The sequence below is a fragment of the Ochlerotatus camptorhynchus genome, unplaced genomic scaffold (assembly GCF_037179485.1).
Source record: "Ochlerotatus camptorhynchus isolate MF236.1 unplaced genomic scaffold, CSIRO-AGI_Acam_v1.1 ptg000141l, whole genome shotgun sequence".
Taxonomy (NCBI): domain Eukaryota; kingdom Metazoa; phylum Arthropoda; class Insecta; order Diptera; family Culicidae; genus Ochlerotatus; species Ochlerotatus camptorhynchus.
In genome coordinates, this window is record NW_027040631.1 from 3,208,851 (window position 1) to 3,233,769 (window position 24,919).

Here is a 24,919-nt window from a genome sequence, read left to right on the forward strand (position 1 = left end):
ATTACTCAACACAATTTTCTTCAGAGTTCTCTTTTGACTTGGAGTAAATCTCAGCATATGTTCGCAAATATCATTTAAGGACATGGTTGATAGAATCCCAGAAGGCAGATTTGCCTACACGGTAAAAAAACATCATGTTCATGTAAAGTGATTTGCTATCGAATTTGCTTTACTTGCCAAACATTGCAATTCGAAGTGAAAATCCTTTGGAAGAAATCATATCGAAGCACGATGAAATCAACAGCAAATCACTTAATTTGAGACTGTATTGCACATCGTTGTTGACGTGCTGTACTTTGAACTCGAAATGTCAACCATACTGATATTAACAATCTGTCGCTTTAAGTTTAACTAATTTATCCTTGGATTTCATGTTTGCTGAAAATGGGTTTCAATAAATATATTGCCTTGTTCATACTGCAAGCCTTGTTATATGTTATTTAGAATATGGCCATAGAACATGTGTCATATTACTACCCGGATCACATGTTTCCAAGTGACATTGAACAACATTGCAAGGCGTGTAGTAGAAGCAAGACGAGACATTGAGCAATAAATTTGATAAGTTTGACAATGTTGACACTATTATTGAATACAGCATCAATTTCATAATGCTCACGCTCTAGAATTCAAATTATTTCGGGTTGAAATGTAGAATTATCGCTTCTCTCATTTGACTTCATTTGTTGTTGACTTGCCATCTTCGCGAGTAATATTTGGCATTTGCGTTTTTGACATTTGCTTCCAAAAGCAAAACTAATCAAATTCAATGGATGAAAACAGTGGTGCCAATTCAAATGATAATCCTTTGATTTAAAGGTGTTATACTGTACATATTTTTCAACGACAAATCACTTTGTCTCTAAACGCAAATCACTTGAAAATCAATGATAAATCACTTCGATTCGCAGTGCCGCATGACAGACTACGTCAAGTGCAAGGGCATTTGGATTAGATAAGACAACTTTTTCCCGTGTAGAATTTACCCCGAGATCGTTTCAGAGTGCTCTAAACATCTTGCGTTCTTCTCGGGTGTACGCTTGAAATGTCTCCACAATTTTGTAAAGCACTCTTGAAATTTTTATCTAATCTATACTGCCGTTCTACGCATAACTGTCCCATGTTCTATGTAATCCTGATGTACCGTGGGACTCTTATGCTTATAACGGCAGTATACTAATCTAATCTAACACCAACACAGCCAGTTCTTGAAAGCATTCTGGAAAATTATTGATATACCTCCATGATATATGTTTCACATCAAAGATGCGGCACACATACCGATCATAAGTTTAAGGACACCCCCAAAAAACCGTGCAAATATGTTTTGTTCAATTTTCGATCTCCAAAGGTTATTTGAATGGTATGAATGGTATAGCATAAGGGAAGGTCCATTTATTATGTCACGCAAATTTGGCCCATTTTCAACCACCCCTCCCTTCCCTTTGTCACATTTTTTACATGGACCTTAATTGTTTTTTGTAAGGTTCGTCACATTTTCCAAAACCCCCTTCCCCCTTACATAATTAATGGACGATCCCTAAGTATTCTACTACTACTTTTATTTCAAAATTTGGCCAATCCAATTCTGAGAAAATCAGTCACGATTCTTCAGAGTACATTTTGAAAAATATTGTAACTTTGGGTGAACTTTTAGCATACAAAATTTGACTACGAGAAAAGTTCCATTCAATACCTTTCAAATGATCTAAAAAGAACGAAAAGTGGACGTAACATGACAGAGATATGAACATAACAAATTTGTCATGTTTTTTTGGGGGTGTCCTTAAACTTATGATCGGGAGTGTGCCATAACGGCCAAGCCTACTGTGCAGTATTTAAGGGGAAAGATGTTTTAGGAAAAAAAACTAAAACTAAAACTTTGTCTCAGACGTCATTTCGATTGAAAGTGATTTTTGTTACACGTTATTCTTCGAAAGTTACACGTTTGCTCATTAAGAGTACGGAGAGAAATTCAAATGTCATAAGCCAAATACATCCGTAGACCATATAGGTCCACCTAATCTTCTATTCGTTGTTCCCTAGGTTTGAAGTGGTTAAGACTAGGGTTCTGATGCATGGTCATTATCGGTGTCATTCCTTAACTTTGTTGCTAAGGAAACCAATTTTGACTGATAAAGGGGTGCGCCTTTGGAGGATGTTTCAACACTCCGAAGGGTATATATTTCAATTAGAGTCGGATCGTTGCGATAAATGCCAGAATGACAAACGGTAAAAAAAATCATTTTCATCATTTCTCAATAGTGATGGAGTAATACCCCGAGCAAAGTCCAGCATCAAAATGACAGCAAATTGAAATCAAGTTTTGATATCAACATCAAACTGAAATCATAATTTGATTTCAGTTTACACATTGACAAATTTTAAACTAAATTTTGTTTTCATTTTGCTGTACATTTGCTCTTTAAAAATATGTTGTTACGGATTTGTTTTCATTGCCTTAGCATAACATCAAATTGAATACTTGTTTGGTTATCAACAGGAAAAAATGATATCAAATTGAGTTTTCAGTTTGCTCTCACTGATAGCAGCAATAGTTTTCAATGTGATGTCACAGGAAGATTGCTTTGCTCTCAATTTTGATATTTTAACCGTTAAAACGACCAAAACGACAGCAACCTGAGCAATCATTATCAGCGAAATCACAACATCGATTTTAGATTTCAATTTGATCTCAGACTTTACTCGGGACCACCGACGAACCGACGTGACAGCTCATAGAAGCAACTTTCAAAATCTTGCCCAAGACGCCATATTTGAAATACGTTAAACACTACCGCCACCTACTCATCCGATCGCGACATATCATGAGCAAGGATACGAACACACGTTAAATTTATATTGACTTGGTTGGCGTCTCACCTCGTTTGACAGATCTGATTGCCCATTGGACAGATGAAATCGTTTATTTTGCAAATCGAATTGCGAACAAACGAAATGCTCCAGTGTCATGTCGGTTCGTCGGTGGTAATACGACATGCACTAAACTAAGGACACGGAATATACTACAATAGATCAAATTACTGGTCGCAGTGGTGTTAGGTCCCGAACAGAGTCAAATTAAAAATAAAGGTTCACCGTTGTATAATTGGCAATGTACTCGTGTAAGGCTAAGGAATTCTCCCTGGAGCTGAAGAGATTGATCGACGACTGTGTGAAACGAGTAGAGTTCTTACCTACTAATTTTCATCAGTTGAAAAATGGACAACATGGCAGAAGCGATTGTCATCACTCTGCTTACGTCAGCGCAGGATCCAGCCACCAGGCGGAGCTGGGAACAATCCGTTGAGTATGGGAAACTTCCTGTGTAATACAATTTCCTTTCTACGAAAGCACTGCCATGTGGTTGAGTGATGCGAACAGATTACTCCTGTGAAAGCACGAGTAGTGTCCACGACATCGAAGAACTTGTCAGCAGCTACTGCAAGCAAGAGTCATACTGTGACAGTTCAGAAAACTAACGTATGTAGTGGAAACCATCTTGTAGATTCGTTCGAAACGTTCAAAAAGCTGAACACGGATGGCCGATACGACAAAGCGAAGCAACTAGGTTTGGACATTGCACAATGAGTTCCAAGATTAGCAAAGGTTGTTTATCCTGCTCTAAGAAAAACCGTCCGTTGCTGCACTATGAAGAGAAACCCGGTCCCAGCACAGGTGCTCCATCGGCTCTGGCACAGCTCAAGGGAGCCGGCAACAATCAACCACCTGTCGATGGCAAAATGCTCGACGACGAAGCAGGTTTTATTGGCAACAGCTGTTGTCAATGTGTAGGACTGCCGTGGCGAAGCTCATTTATGTCTGTTGGTTTCTGGCCCTATGGCAAGCTTTGTTACGAACAGAATGGTGGATTTTCTTGGTCTACCAAAGGAGATCATCGACGTTCCTGTTGTTGGAGACGACAGTGAAATTTAATATGGGTGTGAAGTAGACGTCTCGAACGACCGATTTCTGTTGGATTATCTGGTCGTTCCTAGGGTTACCCAGACTGAAAGTAGACCCAACGAATTGGCTGATTGCTGAAGCGATGATATTGGTTGAGCTGTTACAAGCAGGTAAGATTAAAATGACCAATAGTCTACCTGTGTTGCAAGAAAGTCTCCTGGGATGACTGATCTCGGGCCCAGTAGGCGGCGATTCGAAGATCAGTACAGTGACGGTATGACAGACGGTTTCGACAGAGGCGTCCAACGAACAGCTGAATGAGATGCTCAGGTTCTTTCGTGCGATCGACAATGTGAGCAACACTTCATAAAAACGCATGGTCATCATTATGCCCTTCCGTGAAAACGCAGGAAGCAAGTAGAGAAACGATTTGATTCCTTAGAGAGGCGATTGGACAGGATGCCGGAGATGAAGAAAATGTACGTGGACTTCATTAAATAATACCTCGCACTTGGTCATTGCCGAGTTGTACCCCACGACGAGTTCGTCTATTACCTTCCGCATAATGGCGTTATGAAGCCAGACAGCTCAGCCACAAACCTAAGAGTAGTGTTCGATGCCTCTGCGAAGAGCACTACAGAGTTGTCCTTGAACGATGTGTTATTCACCCGTATTCTTGTTTTCGTTCAAACCGTATTTTCCATACAAAAAAAAAAAGTTTTTTTGTATGGAAAATACGGTTTGAACGAAAACAAGAATGTGGGTGATTGAAAGGCTCAAAAGTCCAAGAGTCGTTGTTTGACATACTTTTGAGATTTCGTCTACCTAAATTCGCATTCACCGCATGTTTTGGCAGATGATGCTATACGAAGAACACCGAAAATACCTACGATTTTTGTGGTGTGAATCTAGGACTAATCCTCTGCAGGAGTTAGTGTTGAAAACGGTAACGTATGGGACGACTTCGGCACCCTAATTAGCCAATAGAGCGATCGCTCAGAAGTTTTCGGACGCTAGGGAGGTGGTTCTTAAGTCCTTTTAAATCGATGATGTACTTGCTGGCAAGCGAAGCACTGTGAAAATGAAGAATTGCTAGAAAGCCGAAAAAGCCCGGGAAAGGCAGCTAAATTTCACAGAGAGCGACATCAATGGAGTCATTAAGACTTTGGGCATACTCTGGCACCCTGCTGACCCTGACGATCGACGAACCAAGCTGTTCGACCCGTTAGGATTACTGGCACCGATTTTTGTGATCGCCAAAAGGGTGATGCAGCAACTTTGGCACAAAAACGTGGAGTGGGATGAACCTGATCATGCTCAGCTTCGGATTTGAACAAGATTTCGATTGGAACTTGGTAGCATCATCGCATCATCATAGCAGATCGCGTGACGAGTTACGTTAGATAATTCAACAGCAGCCGAGTTGCACGGTTTTGCGGATGCATCGAAAACCGCTTATGGCTGCTGCATCTGCCTACGAAGCGTAAAGATCGACGGAACTACAGAGGTACGTCTAGTATGGACGGCTGGAATTGTGCGCGAAACCTTAGCATTCCCAAGTAATTATAGGCACGTTATTTCGCCTTTTTGGCTATATACAGGCCTCATAAGAACTTACAAACACTGGTATAGCCGTTGTTCAGCTGTATATAGCCAAAAAAGGCGAAATAACGTGCCTATGGTTACTTGGGTTTAACACCAATTAGGTGGTGCCAAACCAATTAGGTTGTAATGTTGTGCTGGTTGAAGAAAACGGAATCAGAAACTTCAGTGTTTGTTCGGAATCGGGTGACGAAGATACGCGAACTATTTCCGAGTAATTCGTGGCAGTATTTGTCAACCAAGGCAAACCCGGCCGATTTAGTTTAGCGTGGAGTTTTCCCAAAAGACTTGATGGAGAATAAACTTTGATGGACTGGCCCTGAACTTCTCCAGACTGTAGTGAACCAGTACGATGAAGAAGTAGAAACTGTTGCAGTTGACGATAAGGTCATTGAACATATAGTAGCAAAACCAGTTAATGCACCGTATGATGGTATTTAGCAACTTCCGGAAGTTACAAATTTTCGCTTACATCAATCGATCAAAGCGGTAGACTGACTAACGTCGAAAACAACGAAGCCCTGCTGACATTGGTGATTACCGTTCAGCGAGTACTGTACCGCGAAGAAATTGATTGCATCTTGATAGGGAAGCTAGTTAAAGGAAAGCTGAAGAACTTCAACTTCCTGGTGGGACGTGAACTGACGGCGATAGCTAAACCACAGTATGAGGACCTGAGGGGGTCAAGCCTTTCGCGGTACCAGGTAATACAGAAACGTAAGCAGTGTTTTTTTTTATTATTTATTATAGAGATTTTTAGCCTGAAGGCTAGTTCATCTCTTAGCAGTGTTTTTGGCGTAGATGGTCGAATGAATACATAACCAGTTTGCAAAAACGGAGTAAATGGCTTAGAGATCCAACGCTGTTGAGGAATGGACTACTGGTCATCTTAGGAGGAAAATATGCCATCACAAACATGGAAGCTAGGCCGTATTGTTGAACTGCATTCAGGTAGGGACGGTATCACACCTGTGGTCACTGGCGTCGGTCACAATTGGCATAAACAATTCTTTCCAGTACCATGTCTCTGTTTCATTCTGTGTACTCCCTATATTCCTATACGCCCGCTTTTGGTTTGCAACATTGCAGCAAGCAAAACCAAAACATTTCAACTGTCAGAATACCGGGTTACCAAGCATACAATTATTCACAAACAAAGTCAGTCCGATGACTGGCACTCTCGGCACAGCGCGGAACACTTGAGGCACACTGAGAAAAATGTTGGCGCAAAATAAGTGTGTAGAGTGACCACCCCTTGGGTTGACCACTTCATTCTTCAGTGCATCTCAAATATAGTGATTCCTAATATCGATTTGCTTTGTGTTGGGATTATAACCACCAGCTTCTTGAACTGCTGCAGATAGGGCCATATACTCAGCTTCACACGTAGATAAAGCGATCGTAGGCTGCCGCTTACAGCACCAGGAAATAGCTGCACCCTGTAGCTTGAATATGTAACCACTTGTTGATTCCCTGTCGTCCAGATTAGCTGCCCAGTCCGCTTCACTGTATCCAATAACTTCTTCGTTGGCATCCTTCTTGTACACCAGTTTCATTTTCGAAGTTCCACGGAGGTAACGGAACAAATTCTCGACAGCACTCCAATGGTGCATTCCTGGATTTGAATTGTAACGGCTGAACTGGTTCACAGCGAAAAGAATATCCGGTCGGGTACATTGAGCCAAGTACATTAGGAAGCCGATTGCTTTCTGATACGGAATGATGACCATCTGGTTCGTCTTGTCCGGGGTTTTTGGTGACATTTCCTTGTTAAGCTTGATCATCGGTGTCTTCGTTTATTTGCAGTTTGACTTATTGAATTTAGTCAGCATCGCTTCAACGTCAATATGGTCTAACGCAACGGTATCCTCAGTTCGGCTGATGTGTATGCCATTCATCCGGAGGTTCTCGTTCAAGAACACCTTGACCTGCTCGATCCAATCGTCATCGCTTGAAAATATTATCACGTCATCACCAGAGACCGCCACAAATATAATCCGCCGGCTATCGATGTGATAAAACAAACAGGGGTCGCCTTAGTTCGCCTGAGTAAGACCAAGCTTCTTCAGCATCGGACTCAACTTGTTGTTCCAGACTCGACTCGACTGTACAACGCTTTGTTCAAGCGACACACCATCGCACGGTTTGTACGATTTTCGAACATTGGGGGCTGGTCCATGTAGATTTCCTCCTCCAGATATCCTTGGGTGTCTATCTGTTGGATTCGCAAATCGTATCTTGCTGCCAATGGGAAAAGGTATCGCAGCGGGAGTACGTTTCTTCAAAATCCACCCCCTTTCGCTGCGAGAATCCTTTAATCACCAACCTCGCTTTGTGTCGGTCCACATTTCCGCTCAAATCGTGCTTTGTCTTGCACATCCACTTGCATTTTATCGCCTTCCTGCCTCCAGGGAGTTCCACCAGTGTCCAGGTACCGTTGCTGATCAACGCATCGTACTCCTCCTGCATGGTTACCTTCCATTTTTTGGCATCGGGACGCGACATCGTTTCTTGTGGCGTGACAGGATCGTTTGAAATGTCGATATTCACTTTGTCGATCTGCTGCTGAGTCGCCAATCCACTAAATTTGCTTAACTCGTCTGGCTCCACAGATTGGTTCGGTTCCGCAACTTGCGCTTCATCAGATTGGGAAGTCTGTGAAGAACGGCAACAGGGCAAGCCTTTGGTCGAAACAATAAACTGATCATACATGCCTGGGAGATTATGCTCCCGACCTCTGACATCCAGTCTGATCACCGTGCAACCACCTCCTCGATCAGCCTTCACTTCACGACTTCTAATTGTCGCTTCGTTGATGAATCTAACATCCCGACTCGTGACAATCTTTCTGGTCTTCAGATCAAATAAACGATAACCCTTGATATCTTCATCCAATCCCGTTTGCATTCCGTTTACGTGGTTTTGAAACAAATTCAAGCTCTTCAGGCGTCGGTGAACGATTCAGGAGGTACACCGCCATTGGCACAGCTTCTGCCCAAAAATGTTTGTCAAGGTTTGCCTTACAAATGCCCTCTCAGCCAGTCCATTTTGTTCCGTAGTGTAGCTATTCGTGCTTTAAAGCCGGATTCCAAACTTCGCAAATTATTCCGAAAACTTCTGGTTTGTATATTCCAACCCGTTGTCAGTTCGGATGATTTTGACCTTCTGTCCAGTTTGTCGCTCTGCCATCACATGGAATTTTCTGAATGTATCCAGAACTTCGCCTTCCGACTTTGATCGCAGAAAATAAACAAAACGTCCGTCTTGACTTGTCATCCAAAAATACGATATAATCCCCCTTATTCTGCGAGTCACGTGAGTCTCTGTCACCTGTGAAGTGACAATTGTCACCTCACTAGTGAGAGAGAGTCACGTGACTTGCAGAATAACGGAGAATATCTGCTTCCTCCTAACGACATGACTTCCATCGGACCACCGATGTCCACGTGTACGACCTCCAACACTTCAGATGCACGGGAACCCTTCTTGCTGAATGGTTGCCGATTGTGTTTTCTCATCGCACATACGCGCCAATCGCTGTCAGTCTTTTCACTCAGTTCCACGCCAGCTTCTTTAATCCCGCCAAAATCAGTTAACCCATTCGTCGATGCTAGATATCCAGGGACACAGCTGATGAGCATGCCAGGCAAGGGGTGCCACTTACACACTTATTTTGTGCCAACATTTTTCTCACTGTGCCTCATTTGTGCCGTGCTGTGCCGAGAGTGCCAGTCATTGGACTGACTTTGTTTGTCAATGATTGTTTATTTGGCAACCCGGTATTTTGACAGTTCAAATGTTTTGTTTTAGTACGTGAAACCAAGCTGTCGAAAACAATGGTCACGTCAACACAGAAACAACATTTTTTGGCCTGTTGGAGTTGGAACGCTTCCGATTCCGTGTGGACCACGCAGGTCGACCTATTCGGATGGGAAGTGCCGCGGGGAAGCGATTCACTACGATGGCAACGTATACCATTTCGAATCAGACGCTTCCCTGCGGATGGAAGGTGTACTGGGTAAGCCTGGATCCGGAATCGTACAACAATCTGGAGGATGAGGATAGGCATCAGAATCTGACGTTGACGTTCAACAGCGTGACTAGTACGGTGAACAATTCGCTTGGGCAGGCCATCAAGAATACTGCTGCTGCGGAGCGGCCCAGTTTCGTCTCCCGTATGTCGCAGTACGGTAAAGATTTGATCCACGGAGGATACAGCAAACATTACACGCTGGTGAGGCACATCGGGAAGCTGATCTACGGGAACTCGGGTAGGTTGCTCGTGATATCGAAATTCATAGTGAAGGAGAAGCTCGTGCTGCAAATTATGATTAAGACCGAGGAGAAGCGGGAAATTCCGATGGAACTGTACCTGTTGACGCACGTGAAGCATCCGAACATTGTCAACATATTCGATTGGTTCGAGAACGAGTTCTTCCAAGTTATTATGGAAATCCACGGCTCCGGGATGGATATATTCGAGTTTATCGATCGATGACCCGTGATGACGGAGAAGCTGGGTTGTTGGATCTTTCGACAGATTTCTAATTCGATTGTTTTCCTAAACTCGTTGAACAATCAGCACCGGTACATCAAAGACGAGAACGTTATCATCGATCACAGTTTCCCTATCAAGCTGATTGACTTCGGGTCAGCGACATTCGTACAGGAAGGGCAACTTTTTTCTACTTTGTACTGCTACTCTGGCCCGGAACCGGAAATGTGGGATCTCAGTGTGACACTGTACGTTTTGATGTTCTTCGCGAACCATTCTTGGTCAACGAGAAAATCCTGCAATCCGAACTGATAATTCCGCACGAAATTAACGAAGAATTGTAGTACGTGTTGCTTCCGCTGTTGGACAAAAATCCCAAAATTTGGATCACCATCCAGGAGCTACTGGAGACGGAATGGATGACACAGGAAATCAATTCGTCACAGTTCAATTTTGTCAAAATCGTCCCCTGCGAACCGTACAAAACCAATCCGTAGAAGTGCTGCGTAGATGCGAATATCTGCTCCAGCCAGACGGGACTGTCCACGTCGCTACCCAGCCTTTCGATGGTGAAGATGACGATGAGCTACTGAAGACCGGGGCATGGAACGACCGGAAGGAACACTTCATCAGCACGATCCATCCAGTAGCAGCAGTTGCGTTAGTGGCGCCGCCAGTCCTTACAATTCGCCGAGCAAAAGTAACCGTAAAGAGGCTTCAGCAGCAACACCAGCGACGAAAACGTTGCTCCAGTTGCGGACCATGGCAGTAAGGGTGAGTTGGAGGCTCCGACGAAATAATTTGTTGTAAATTCCAAAAATTGTTTGTGTCAACAATCTAATTTTGACACATCCGCACTGCGCAGGCGCAGAAATAGTGCAGTGATGCCAGTTACTTTAGAGATCATAAAAATGATGTACCATGGGTGCCAAACAGTGGCAATGAGTGTGCCATGGTGTGCCCTACTGTGTTCTTGGCACACTGTGCTGAGTGACCAATCCCTTGCATGCCAGTGCCTTGTGGCGTATGTTGTGCTGGTTCAGCCTGAACAAATCATTCATGTGACTACATCACCACTCGCATTCAGCAATGGTTCATGGTGTATCCGTTCTTCACAATCCTGTTCACGAAAAGGAGTTTCACTGACAGAGATGCAAAATATCATGACACTCACTCGACACTCGTCAACGCATCAACCGACTATCGCTGACAGAACGTTTTGTCAAGCAGTGAGAGGTAGAGCTATGGCAAACAACAATCACCAATAATTGTTGCTACTCACAGGCAAAGCGTAACGCTCGCTGCTGATGATGTAAAACACAACGAAAAGATGAGAAAAAGCGAAACGACAGAAGAAAATGAAAACAATGCCTACGCATTCCAAGTTCGAGTCGGCACGCGTGACTGTGTGAGTAACAAACAAAGCTGGCAAAATTAAACGGAAGCTGTTTGGCTCACTTACCAACACACTCACATAAGCAAGCAAAGCAGAAACTGCTTCAAAACGAGCACAAATGAGTGTCGTGATTGTCGGGAATGACCAGATCGGTGATGGATCAACACCGAAGATGACATTCACCAGTTGCTTTTTACTTCTTTCGTCAACTTGATGGATGGTCATGGAGAGTGCTTGGACAAGCACATTGATAGCAATGTACTAAGCGTTACTACTATCAGCTGTTTGACGATCTTGATTGCGATAAGTCACGACTCTATTCACTGATAACTGTGGGATATATACTCTACTACCGTATCTCGTTGACTTGAAGTCCAGAACTGGTTTCCCGACAATGTGGCCTCAGAACGGTTTTTTTCCGATAGCTTCCATGCTCATTTCACCCTTGTTGGCCGCAACAACATCACCACTCGATAGCTTCAGATCCTTCAACAGCGCCTTGTTGTGAGTCATGTGGACTGTTGTTCCGGAGTCGAAAAACCAATGTTCCAACTGTTCGACTCAATCGACGACAACAACGCGCCAACCCATTCCTCTGAAATCTTGCATCCAATTCCGTTGAACTGATGCTCTTGCTTTTCGGTTTTTCGTGGCGTTGACTTCCTCGAAAGTTCCGTACGCTTTCTTCTCGGGTTTGACGGCCTCTCAAAGATCTTCAAGCTTGAGGTAAGTTTGGACGGCGAACTTCCATGTCGCCCAATTCTGCCGTCGGTACAGTCGCTCGATTCCTGGAAGACTTGAAAACCCGTGAGCTTCCAAATTCCAACTTCTACTTGAATTTTGCTGGTGGTCATTTCGAATCTTCAGAGCTTCAATTTTCAGCGGTAAATAGGTTCATAACCTATTGTAATGATTTATTGATTCTTTGTTTGAAAATTTAACATCATCCAAAACTGGCCAAATTTTAGCCAAAATGTGAATCATTGCCCATAACAAACAATTATGCAACATTTTCATGCAAATCTGAGAACATCGAATTTTGACGATTCGCCATTTGGCGTGGAACTGCTCTTTAAAACCCCGAAGCTCCTGCTCCTATTCTATATGTATCTACCAAATCAAACACCAAAACGATGCAACTAATCATTTCTCATCCCTTCTTCCGCACCTCCATACGCTCCCCCCCGCAGATCACTTCAACGCGCAGCTCTCGATCAAAACCGCCCAGGGCCCGGACATCGTGTCGACCAAGTTCACCTTCTTCGACTGCAGCACCCATCTGTCCTGCACGCAGTGCGTCTCGTCGCAGTTCCCGTGCGACTGGTGCGTGGAAGCCCACCGCTGTACGCACGATACGGCCGAGAACTGCCGCAACGACATCCTGGTGACGGGCATCAGCCGCATCGGGCCCAGCTACCGGTCCGGTCCCACCTTCTGTCCGACGATCAACGTTACCAGCGATGGGCCGGAAATTCTCGTCCCGGCCGGGTCGAAGAAGCAGGTCAAGGTCAAAGTTCATATCATCGGTCAATTCATCGTGCAGACGCGGTTCGTGTGTCAATTCAACGTCGAGGGTCGGGTTACCAGCGTCAACGCGCAACTGCTCGGCGATACCATCTACTGTGATCCCATGGAGTTTTCGTACACGGCCAAGGCGTCGAAACTGACGGCCACGTTCGCCGTCATTTGGGGCGGTTCCAAGCCGCTAGACAATCCTAACAATATTCATGGTGAGTGTTGGTTGCGCAGCTGTACAGGTGGAACGAGTTAACGAACCGTATTTCTCTTCTTTTTTTCCAGTCGTAATTTATCGCTGTAGAGATATGTCCGATAGCTGTGGTGTTTGTTTGGCATTAGATGAAAAGTATAAGTGTGGTTGGTGTTCGTCGTCTAATACGTGTGAGGTAGAGGATCAGTGTGGCATTTCGGGCAAGGTGGAAGGCCAGGAGAAGAAGGACTGGTTGAACAACCAGCAGACGTGTCCGAATCCGGAGATTCATTCGTTCGACCCGAAGACGGGACCGTGGGAGGGCGGCACGAACATCACCATTCGGGGCATCAATCTGGGCAAGAAGTTCGAGGACGTGTATGGGGGGATCAAGATTGCCGGGATCGACTGTATGCCGTTCCGGGAGCTGTATGTGCAGACGAAGGAGATCGTCTGCAAGGTGGATGGACCGGGCGTGAAGAGTCACCGCTCGGGGCGCGTGGTGGTGCAGATTTCAGATTTCAGGGGTGAATCAACGTATGATTTCGTGTTTGTCGATCCGGAGATTACGGACTTTGGGCCGAAGTTTGGACCGATTGCGGGCGGAACGATCATTAAGATCGTGGGGAAGGATTTGAACACTGGAAGCCGGGTGAATGCGTTCCTCGATCAGCATGCGTGTGAGATTTTGAGGTGAGTTGGATATAGGGGGTAGGGTGGAGACGGAAACGATGCAGCAGTGGCTAATGATCGTCTTTTTTTCCGATCCAGTACTGACGAGACCGAAGCCACATGCCGGACGACGGATGTCTCGAACCAGATGCAGGCAAAACTGCGCATGGAGTTCGATAATGGAGGACGGGAGTTCAACGGTGATCTGTTCGAGTACGTTGCGAACCCGTCGATCGACTACGTGACTTCCGGAGATCCAGGTCAAACGAGAGTGGCCAGAGGTATGTCGACAAATGGCAATGTTTCGAAATGATCTTGTTTATATTTTTCTTACCTTACAGGAATCCCGTCCGGTGGCATCAAGATCTACGTGATGGGCCAGAACTTCTTCTCGATCGAGAAACCGAAGATCTACGTATATTACCGGAATCAGATCTTCCTGAATGAATGCAAGTCCGTCTCGAACAAGGAAATGCACTGCTCTTCTCCGGAGATCGATCTCCAGAAGGACGACGCGTTCCACTCGGACGAACCCCTGCAGCTGGAGTATGGATTCATCATGGATGAAGTCAAGACGGTGCAGAACCTGTCATCCAAGATGGGTAGTCGATTCGAGCTGTACCCCAATCCGGTGTACTCCAAGTTCGAGGAGAATCTGAAGCACTTCAACAGTGAGTACTTGACGATCAACGGACGGAACCTGGACCGAGCGTGCAAGGAGAGTGACGTAGTGGTCAAGATCGGTGATAATGGCATTTGTAATATTACCTCATTGTCGCGACATCAGCTGACTTGCCGGCCGCCGATGAATCAGGAGAACAAGAAGGTCAACGTGAAGGTCATCATCGGCGGCTCTCTGACGTACGACGTAGGCTATATGAGTTATTCCTCAGTTAGCATACTGCCAAGCATCAACAACAAAATTGTGACGTTGATCGTTGCGATCTGTTCGGTGATCTTCTTCCTGATCTTCATCGCACTGGTGATCGCGTACAGGAAGAAGACGAGCGAGAATAATCGGGTGCTGAAGAACATGCAGGAGCAGATGGACATACTGGAGCTGCGGGTGGCAGCCGAGTGTAAGGAAGCATTCGCCGAACTGCAGACGGAGATGACGGATCTTGGAGGGGACATCACTTCCGGGGGTATTCCGTATCTGGATTACAGGACGTATGCGATGAAGATCCTGTTCCCGAACCACGATGACCATGTGGTTCTGCAGTGGGAGAAACCGGAATTGCTTCGGAAGGAGAAGGGATTGAGGCTATTCGGGCAGCTGGTTATGAATAAGACTTTCCTGCTGTTGTTTATCCGGACACTGGAGAGCAATCGGTACTTCTCGATGCGGGAGCGAGTCAACGTGGCTTCACTGATCATGGTCACACTGCAGAGTAAGCTGGAATACTGTACGGATATTTTGAAGACACTGCTCGCTGAACTGATCGAGAAGTGCATCGACGGCAAGAGTCATCCGAAGCTGCTGCTGCGGAGAACGGAATCCGTTGCGGAGAAGATGCTATCGGCGTGGTTTACATTCCTGTTGTACAAGTTTTTGAAGGAGTGCGCTGGTGAACCGTTGTACATGCTGTTCCGGGCAGTGAAAGGTCAAATCGATAAGGGTCCAGTGGATTCGATCACCCACGAAGCGAGGTATTCACTGAGTGAGGAAAAGTTGATCCGGCAGATGATCGAGTTCAAGGTTTTGACGGTGTACGCTAGCATAACGCAACCCCCAATTTTGTGCAATAATATCGAAATGATTCCGACCAATACGGAGAACATTCCGGTGAAGGTGTTGGACTGCGACAGTGTCGGCCAGGTGAAGGAGAAGTGCTTGGATACGATTTACAAGGCGATTCCGTGGAGCCAACGGCCGCGGAAGGAAGATCTGGACCTCGAATGGCGCACCGGAAGCTCCGGCCGTGTGATCCTCTACGACGAGGACTCTACCTCCAAGACTGATGGCGAGTGGAAGAAGCTCAACACATTGCATCACTACCGCGTAAACGACGGCGCCTGTCTGAGCCTGGTGCCGAAGGAAAGCTCCATCTACAACATCACCCTGATAGGGGGCGACAAATACTCGGAGAAAATCCACAAATACGAAACACTAAACATATCGAAGTACGTGTCCCCGTCGCCGCCGTTCAGCCGGGCCGGCAGCCCCATGAATGTGGACATGCAGGAGAACAGCATCAAGTACTGGCACCTGGTCAAGCACCACGACAGCGACGGCTCGAAGGAGGGCGAACGGGTCAACAAGATGGTCTCGGAGATCTACCTGACCCGGTTGCTGGCCACCAAGGTGAGTGTCCAGGGTTCATTTATTGGGAATATATTGGGGAGCTTAAGAACAATTTCCGTTCGGCGGCTACCGTAGAGTTCAACCGCAGCTGTCACAGTTCTACCGGCAGTATGGAAATGAGCTGAATACTGAAAAAAGCATAGCTGATGATTCATTGAAGGCTTGTTTATTTGACAGCTGCGGTGGAACTTCTTCTTGGAATTAAACCGTAAAATGGAAATAAACCTCTGTTGGTTGGGGTCGCAAAAATACTAGCTAAATCTTGGAATAAACTCACCCAAACTTTAGAATTCTTCAATCCTGACTTTAGTTAGCACTGACATTTCAATCTTCCGTTATCAACTAACACTCACTTTTTTCACTCGCGGGAATCTAATAACGAATTCGTTTATTATCGGTGCTACCAAATCTTGATACCCGATCCAGGTTAGAACTGAATAATAAAGGAATTCGCTATCATAGTCGTTCGGTCAACACTTTCCCTAAGAGGCACTTTCCCAACATTCAGACTAATTGTAATGTAATTACAATGGCTGCGGCAATTTTCTGCGCGTTCTGCGTGAACTAATCACATTCCATCCATCCATTCCTCATTACAGGGCACCCTTCAAAAGTTCGTCGACGATCTGTTCGAGACGATCTTCAGCACCGCACATCGAGGTTCCGCACTACCACTAGCAATAAAGTACATGTTCGATTTCCTAGATGATCAGGCTCTCTTGCACGGCATCACCGATCCGGAGGTGGTGCACACCTGGAAGAGCAATAGCTTACCGTTGCGGTAAGATCAAAAGCACCCAATTGCCTTGCTGTAAGTTTAAACCTAACCTCCCTTTTTTGTCTTGTTTTCCCCCTTAGATTCTGGGTGAATCTCATCAAAAATCCTAACTTTGTGTTTGACATTCATAAGTCAAACATAGTGGATTCTTGCCTATCGGTTGTGGCTCAAACCTTCATGGACTCATGTTCAACCTCTGATCATAGGCTAGGTAAGAACGTGGCTATTTTTTTTTCTCTAGGTTATGTTGCGAATTGAAACTTATACCCATTCGAATTCACAGGGAAAGACTCACCTAGTTCTAAGCTTTTATACGCTAAGGATATTCCATCGTACCGCGAGTGGGTGGAGCGGTATTACAGCGACATTCGGGAGATGGCTGCCATATCGGATCAGGATATGAACGCGATGCTCGCCGAAGAGTCGAGGGTAAGTTTCGCAAGCTCAATTTCTCCATGACATTGCTAACCCTCCCTTCTTAAATCCTCAGCTCCACACGACCGAATTCAACACAAACTGCGCCCTGCACGAGCTCTACCAGTACGCGGTCAAATACAACGAGCAACTGACGGTCACGCTGGAGGAGGACGAATTCTCCCAGAAGCAGCGACTTGCCTACAAGCTAGAACAGGTGCACTGTATCATGTCGGCTGAGTAAGCGGCAAGCAAACGGGAGTAAAATACCGAGAGAGTAAAATCTGTGTATGTAATTTGCTAGGCTAGGTTCGCTAAGGCAAAGCAAAAAAAAAGTATCGATGAAATACAATGTGAAACTGTAAGCTAAACAAAAAAAAAGTAACAAACATTATTAAGTGGAAAAGAGTGTGAAATTTATTGTCGAATGCAAAACCCAAGCAAAACAAAACATAAGCATACAACACTGTCATATATCTATTTTTAACAGTCGCTTTAATTGAACGAATGATTGGATTCCTCGGAGCAAACTTAGGCAAACAAATGAAATTTAAAAAAAAAATCAGCCAGAAAACAATTTACTGTGAAACGCATCATGCAAACAAAAAATCGGAAACAGAAAACAGCAAACTTTTTACACAACAAACAACAACAACAACAACAAAGAAAGGAACAACATCAACATCAACAAAGAATAAGAGAACCGCGAATAAAAAACAAACGTGGACAAATTCTTATAATAATTAAAAATATCTCATATAGCTCAAAACAAGAAAAGTCTAAATGTAATAAAAATGAAAAAAATTGTGTAATTGATGTGTTATAAGTTATTACTAAAATATAAGCTGATGATTTTATTAGTAAAACTACAGAAAGCAGCCGGAAGTTTTCAGTCGCAGTTGGAAAGAAACGCACACTATTGAATGGTGGGAGGGGCCTCCAAGGGTTATTCAGCAAGGACTCCGACTGGCAGGTCCAAAGGACTTCAAGCCAATAAGCTACAGCTCACGATTTGATGGCATTCCAAGACACTTTCGGAAGCATCTCCAGCGTACTTCCAGGTAAATTCTCGAAGAGTTTGAAGACAAGTTCCAACCAGTAACGCTGGTAGATCACCTTTTCGTGGTGCGTTACTGGTATAAGATCTACCATGCACCGAACCTTAGTCCAGAAAACAGCAAACTAGGGGAACATAATGTTTCAGTAGTCACAGTAGTAACGTAATAAAGGAACACATTTTGATCCTTGATACTTTTTCATGCCTTGATAATTGTGACAAGACTCGGGTGACGTGATTATTAGCAGGCAGCTATTAGCGGGCAATAAAACGGACCGATATGTTCAAGAGTGCGAAAACTAATGACATTTATTTCTTATCTATGTACATATGTACATACAGCCTACTGTGATCGAATGATAGGTGTAGCTTCAATCATGGGTTGCTTCGATTGCTCTGCAGCTCTGATTATCTTCGCAGACAACGATCGCTTTCTCACTTTCTCACCAACATCCTTCATTAGCTTCTGCAACCAGAGCAACTCCCGGTAGGCCTCGGCTAGAGCAACGTATTCCACCTCGGTAGACGAAAGGGTTACACACTGTTGCTTCCGAGCAGCCCAGGAAATCGGTCCGCCCAGATGGAAAACAAAGGTCCGGCCCAGTCAGCATCCACGTATGCTTGCAGTTGGCCAGGTCCACCGAGCTCCAGCTTCCGCAATCCGCAATCGACATCAGGTACCGCAGAGTCCGCTTGGCTTCGGTCCAGTCAGCCTGGCTAGGGTTGCTTACCTTGCACCCCAGAATGGACGCACTGTTGGCAATATTGGGCCGCGTGTTTACCGCAACATACAGCAATGCACCCACCTAGCGTCCTTCCGTGGCAGGGTGTATAAAAGGAAGATGGACGGTGACGGTAATGTAACCTAATACAAGGCAAGGCCAACGATACGGTACTGCTTATGACGAGGTTTTTGCCATCGCACGCTGCTGTCGTGAAGCATGTGGACGTAAAAATCGGCCTACCTGTACGGGGACCTAGCCGAAACCATCTACATGAGGCAGCCGCCTGGATTCTCGACCGGTGCGAGGAGTGACGTATACCTGCTGCGAAAAAGTTTGTACGGGCTGAAGCAGGCAGTACGAGTGTGGAATCAGCGAATCACCGAAGTACTGCAAAGTTTGGGGTACGTGCCATCGGAAGCAGATCCTTGTCTGTTCGTAAGGACGAAGCATCGTCGTTCGTCATTTGTACTGCTTTATGTGGACGACATGCTTATAGCTTGCCAGGAAGCGGAGTACAGAAGAATCGAAGCGACACTGAAGAAGCACTTCAAGAAGGATGGACGATTCCTGCTGGATCAAGCCTCGTATATCCGTAGAATTGCTGCAAGATTTGGACAAGCAGACGCCAAACCATCCCGTATACCAATGGACCCAGGTTACCCGAAGCAACAACAAAAGGAGAAGAAACCAATGGAGCCGATTGCGTTATGCTGTCGGGTGAAACTGCCAAGAGCGAGTACCGATTGGAGTGCGTACTGACCACGGCCAAGACCTGCAAGGAAGCCGAAGCCACTCTGTGGCATCGCAATCTGGTCAACACCACCCCACCCCACTGGACACGGCCTATTCGATTGCGATTGCTGCTTCGGAAGCGGCCGCCAAGAGCCGTGCTGCTGCCGTCATCGTTATCACTACCTCCGGCCGGTCGGCTCATCTCATCAACAGTCGCTCGAAGAGGTCTTCCATCTCGCACACGTGCTGCCCGATGTCCTCGCCATCAGCATACCGCTTGTCGCATAGTTGTTTCAGCAATGACACTTTGGAAGTTAGCGTCACCTTCTCGTAGTGGTCCCGGAAAGCCTCCCAGGTTTGCTTCACCGTTTGACTTCTTGATAAGATGCAATTGACTGTCTTCCAGAAGTAGCCCAATCTAGGAATGCGCTTGCTGGTCTCCGGTGTCGCCGTCGGTCTCTTTACGGTCACATACCGCCACAGGCCGTCTCGAATCAGCAGAAATTCGACCTTGATCTTCCAGGTTCCGTAATTTCCTCCATTAAGCTTGGGATTTCCAAACCGGTCCATCGAATCTTGAAAAATTTCTTCATCTTGTTGATCGGTCGCGAGGGTTCTAGCTGGGACCATAACCTATTAGCAGGCAGCTATTAGCGGGTAGTAAAACGAATCGATCTGTTCAAGAGTGCGAAAAGTAATGACATATATTTCTTATCTATCTACATAAAGTCTACTGTTATCGAATGATAGGTGTAGCTTCAATCATGGGTTGCTTGTACTCCTTCAGTGACCACCCCCGCTATGAATTTTTATAGCGTAGATTTCAAAACAAAAGTATTGTTTATGTTCATAAAGTGCATATAATCCTTTTTCCCGTTGTCCTATTCCTATCCTTTTCATTTTAATCTTAGCTTTTCAAAAAGCTAGTAATGACCGAGGTAATGACGCTATAGCTGTAACTAGGACAAGAGTTAGTGCTCATGTCACAACCGTCAGAGGGAAATGGAGCATCACTTAACCTTTCTAGCCTAGATGCTTCCAACGATCATAATTATTAGAAACGGAACGTACGGTTCACGTTTCAACCATTTATTGGATTCTGAATCATCTTGCTCCTTAAATGCTACACAGTAGGCCTGGTCATTTTGGTATGTGTGAGGCATCTTCGAAGTGAAACATAGGGGTAGCGTAGATGAATTGCCACCGGGGCAAGATGAGCAGAATACTCGCGGCTTACCCGACGTTAGAGGGGTACATTGTCGAAGGACATGATCAGAGGAGGAGCTTGGGGGTGGGGTTTATTGGGAATATGGAGATAGCCGAAGAACAAACTACTCCAGTTGGCAGTTGGAACTATAATAATAATTTTATTTTCGATTAAATCAGCCTGCTGTGATTATTATCGTATAACAGTTTAATAATCTGAAAATTCAAAGGATGTCGGTTTTACCCGGATTTCCCCATACATTTCAATACTGCGTGAACGATATCATCGTAACCATTTCTACATCGACAGATGGTGCAGTCCACGTGGTTTATTCTATGGATTTGCGTATCTAGTGAGGGGGGTGACTCTATCTATCTGCGCACGCTGAGAAGATAGAAAGAAGGTTGATGACGATTCTGAAGATTTCCTGCAAAAAGATGATGCACGATTCAAGTAGATGCGAGAAATCAAAGAAGATTTTTCGTGCATTGATTCGCTAGCGTGAGATTTTTCGAGCATCTAGAATTGATATTTAGATGTGACGCTCCCCTCCGGCAATACCGGAAACACCAAGTCACGGTAGGTAATACTGCTCTAGAAGACTTTACGGAAAAGTTCCTAAGGCTCTGAACCATTTGGTGGATTATTTTAACTTTTAGTTAAAATTTGACAGATGGAAAGTTATCGATGAACCCTGCTATCCGAGTTTTGTTTTTTTTTTTTTTTTTTTTTTTTTTTTTTAACTCTTTATTTGTTCCAAATTCAAAATAAATTACATTTCATTTTAACCTAGGTGCTCCAGTTACTGCAGTAACTTACCAGCCTTAATTGTTATGATATATATCTAAGTGTTTTTACATTGTTCATGTCTTGGCAATTCAGTATTTTAAACAGGTTTTTTAACCTGCATGTCAGTATAACAATTGATATCTTAAAACTAAACACTAAAACTAAATCTTATCTAAGTATAAAGGGAATTAATCGTTGCAATTGAGGATTGCAACGATTTTTGCCTGAAATTATTAATTATTTTGTTGGACATTTGTGCTAAAGTCTCAACATTCGAAATTCTATGTACTTCGGTTGTACTGTACCAGGGAGGCAACTTCAAAATCATTTTCAGAATTTTGTTCTGAATCCTTTGAAGTGCTTTTTTCCTGGTAGTGCAACAACTAGACCATATTGGCACAGCGTAAAGCATGGCCGGTCTAAAAACTTGTTTAAATATTAGAAGTTTATTCGTCAGGCAAAGTTTGGATTTCCTGTTTATAAGAGGATACAAACATTTAATATATTTGTTACATTTGGCTTGAATGCCCTCAATGTGATCTTTAAAAGTTAATTTTTGGTCAAGTATTAATCCAAGATATTTCACTTGGTTTGACCAGGAAATTGGAACTCCGTTCATAGTGACTATGTGACTACTACTAGGTTTCAAAAACGAAGCTCTAGGCTTATGTGGAAATATTATAAGTTGAGTTTTGGAAGCGTTGGGAGAAATCTTCCATTTTTGTAAATAAGAAGAGAAAATATCTAAACTTTTCTGCAGTCTGCTGCAAATAACACGAAGACTTCTTCCTTTAGCGGAAATGCCTGTGTCATCAGCGAACAAAGATTTGTGGCAACCCTGAGGCAAATCAGGGAGGTCCGAAGTGAAAATGTTATACAATATAGGCCCAAGAATGCTACCCTGAGGAACTCCTGCCCTAACCGGTAGTCGATTAGATTTGGAATTTTGATAATTTACTTGAAGAGTTCTGTCAGTTAAATAATTTTGAACTAATTTCATAATATAAAGTGGAAAATTAAACTTTTTCAATTTAGCAATCAAACCTTCATGCCAAACACTGTCGAATGCTTTTTCTATGTCTAGAAGAGCAACTCCAGTTGAGTGGCCTTCAGATTTGTTTGAACGAATTAAATTGTTAACTCTTAAGAGTTGATGAGTAGTTGAATGCCCATGGCGAAATCCAAACTGCTCATCTGCAAAAATTGAGTTCGTATTGATGTGAAGCATCATTCTATTCAAAATTATCTTTTCAAAAAGTTTACTTATTGAAGAAAGCAAACTTATTGGACGGTAGCTAGAAGCTTCAGCTGGATTTTTATCCGGCTTCAAAATTGGAACAACTTTTGCATTTTTCCATTTATCAGGAAAGTATGCCAAATGGAAACATCTGTTAAATAATTTTACCAAGAAAGACAAGGTACTCTCTGGGAGTTTTTTGATGAGGATATAGAAAATTCCATCATCACCTGGAGCTTTCATATTTTGAAAATTTTTAGTTATAGACCTTACTTCGTCCAAATCAGTTCCCCAGGAATCATCAAAAATATTTTCCCGAGAGAAAATATTCAGAAAATCCCGAGCAACCTGATTCTCAATAGGACTAGTAAGACCCAAACTGAAATTATGGGAACTCTCGAATTGCTTAGCAAGTTTCTGAGCTTTTTCCAAATTTGTGATCAAAATTTTACCACCTTCTTTAAGCGCTGGAATAGGCTTTTGAGGTTTTTTCAAAATTTTTTTTTTTTTTTTTTTTTTTTTTTTTTTTTTTTTTTTTTTTTTTTTTTTTTTTTTTTTTGTGAGTTTCCAAAAGGGTTTGGAACTCGGGTCTAATTTAGAAATATTATTTTCAAAAGTTTTGTTCCTCAGGGCAGAGAATCGCTTTTTAATTTGTTTTTGCAAATCCCGCCAGATAACTTTCATGGCAGGATCGCGTGTTCTTTGATATTGTCTCCTACGGACATTTTTAAGACGGATCAAGAGCTGAAGATCATCGTCTATTATAATTGAATCGAATTTAACCTCGCATTTTGGTACTGAGGCAGCTCTTGCTTCAACTATAGAAGTAGTCAGAGATTCAAGAGCATAATTAATTTCATCTTTGGTTTGCAAAGGAATGTTTGGATCGAAGTTATATTCCATAAATGTTCGATACTGCTCCCAATCAGCTCTATGGTAATTGAAAGTAGAGCTGTTGGGATTACAAATTATTTCTTGGGATATTTCAAAAGTTACTGGAAGGTGATCAGAACCGAAGTCAGCATGGGTAACCAATTGGCTACAAAGTTGACATGAATCAGTTAAGACCAAATCAATAGTGGAGGGATTTCTTGCAGAAGAAAAGCATGTTGGGCTGTTTGGATATTGAATAGTGTAATAACCTGCAGAACAATCATCAAACAGAATATTACCATTGGAATTGCTTTGAGCATTATTCCATGAGCGGTGTTTTGCATTAAAATCACCAATAATGAAGAATTTAGACCTATGACGGGTAAGTTTCTGGAGGTCACCCTTGAGAAAATTCTTTTGCTGGCCTACGCATTGGAATGGCAAATAGACAGCTATAAACGTAAGTTGTCCAAATTTTGTTTCAACAGAAACTCCCAAAGTTTCAAAAACTTTGGTTTCAAATGAAGAAAGTATTTTATGTTTGATTCGTCTATGAATAATGATGGCAACGCCACCACAGGGTCCATCAAGACGATCATTTCTATAAATCAAGTAATTTGCGTCCTTCTTAACCTTATGGTCAGGTTTAAGGAACGTTTCAGTTATAACGGCAATATGCACGTTATGAACTCTTAAAAAGTTAAATAGCTCGTCTTCATTATCTTTAAGAGATCGAGCATTCCAATTTACAATATTTAATGCTTTAAAATCCATTACTGAATTTTAAAGTCATGACAATATTATTTGCAAATTTTACTCCAGTTTGAATAGCATCAAACATGGAGTTAGATTTAAGCATATCAGAAATCATGTCAATTAATGAATTCTGTAAAAATTCCATTTTGGGGGCAGTAATGCTTCCTAAGTCAAAATTGTCAAAATTTCCATTAGAACGTTGGTTAGTATTTTGATTTCTACCCGCTGCAATAGCAGCATAGGTAGCTCCATTAACTCGCTGAACAT

At 43.6% G+C, this 24,919-nt stretch overlaps 1 protein-coding gene across 2 annotated transcripts in view; it reads left to right on the forward strand.

Moving 5' to 3' along the window:
• The window catches only part of PlexA (plexin A), a 96,411-nt gene extending 78,257 nt beyond the window's left edge, over nt 1–18,154 (forward strand). For both annotated transcript variants that reach the window (XM_065221303.1, XM_065221304.1), the window contains 8 exons: nt 12,590–13,129; nt 13,200–13,800; nt 13,879–14,060; nt 14,121–16,084; nt 16,684–16,865; nt 16,943–17,073; nt 17,146–17,291; nt 17,353–18,154. In XM_065221303.1, coding sequence (XP_065077375.1) covers nt 12,590–13,129; nt 13,200–13,800; nt 13,879–14,060; nt 14,121–16,084; nt 16,684–16,865; nt 16,943–17,073; nt 17,146–17,291; nt 17,353–17,520 — 3,914 coding nt within the window. In that variant the 3' untranslated portion in view covers nt 17,521–18,154. The remainder of the gene's footprint in view (nt 1–12,589; nt 13,130–13,199; nt 13,801–13,878; nt 14,061–14,120; nt 16,085–16,683; nt 16,866–16,942; nt 17,074–17,145; nt 17,292–17,352) is intronic.
• The last annotated feature ends 6,765 nt before the right edge of the window (nt 18,155–24,919 follow it).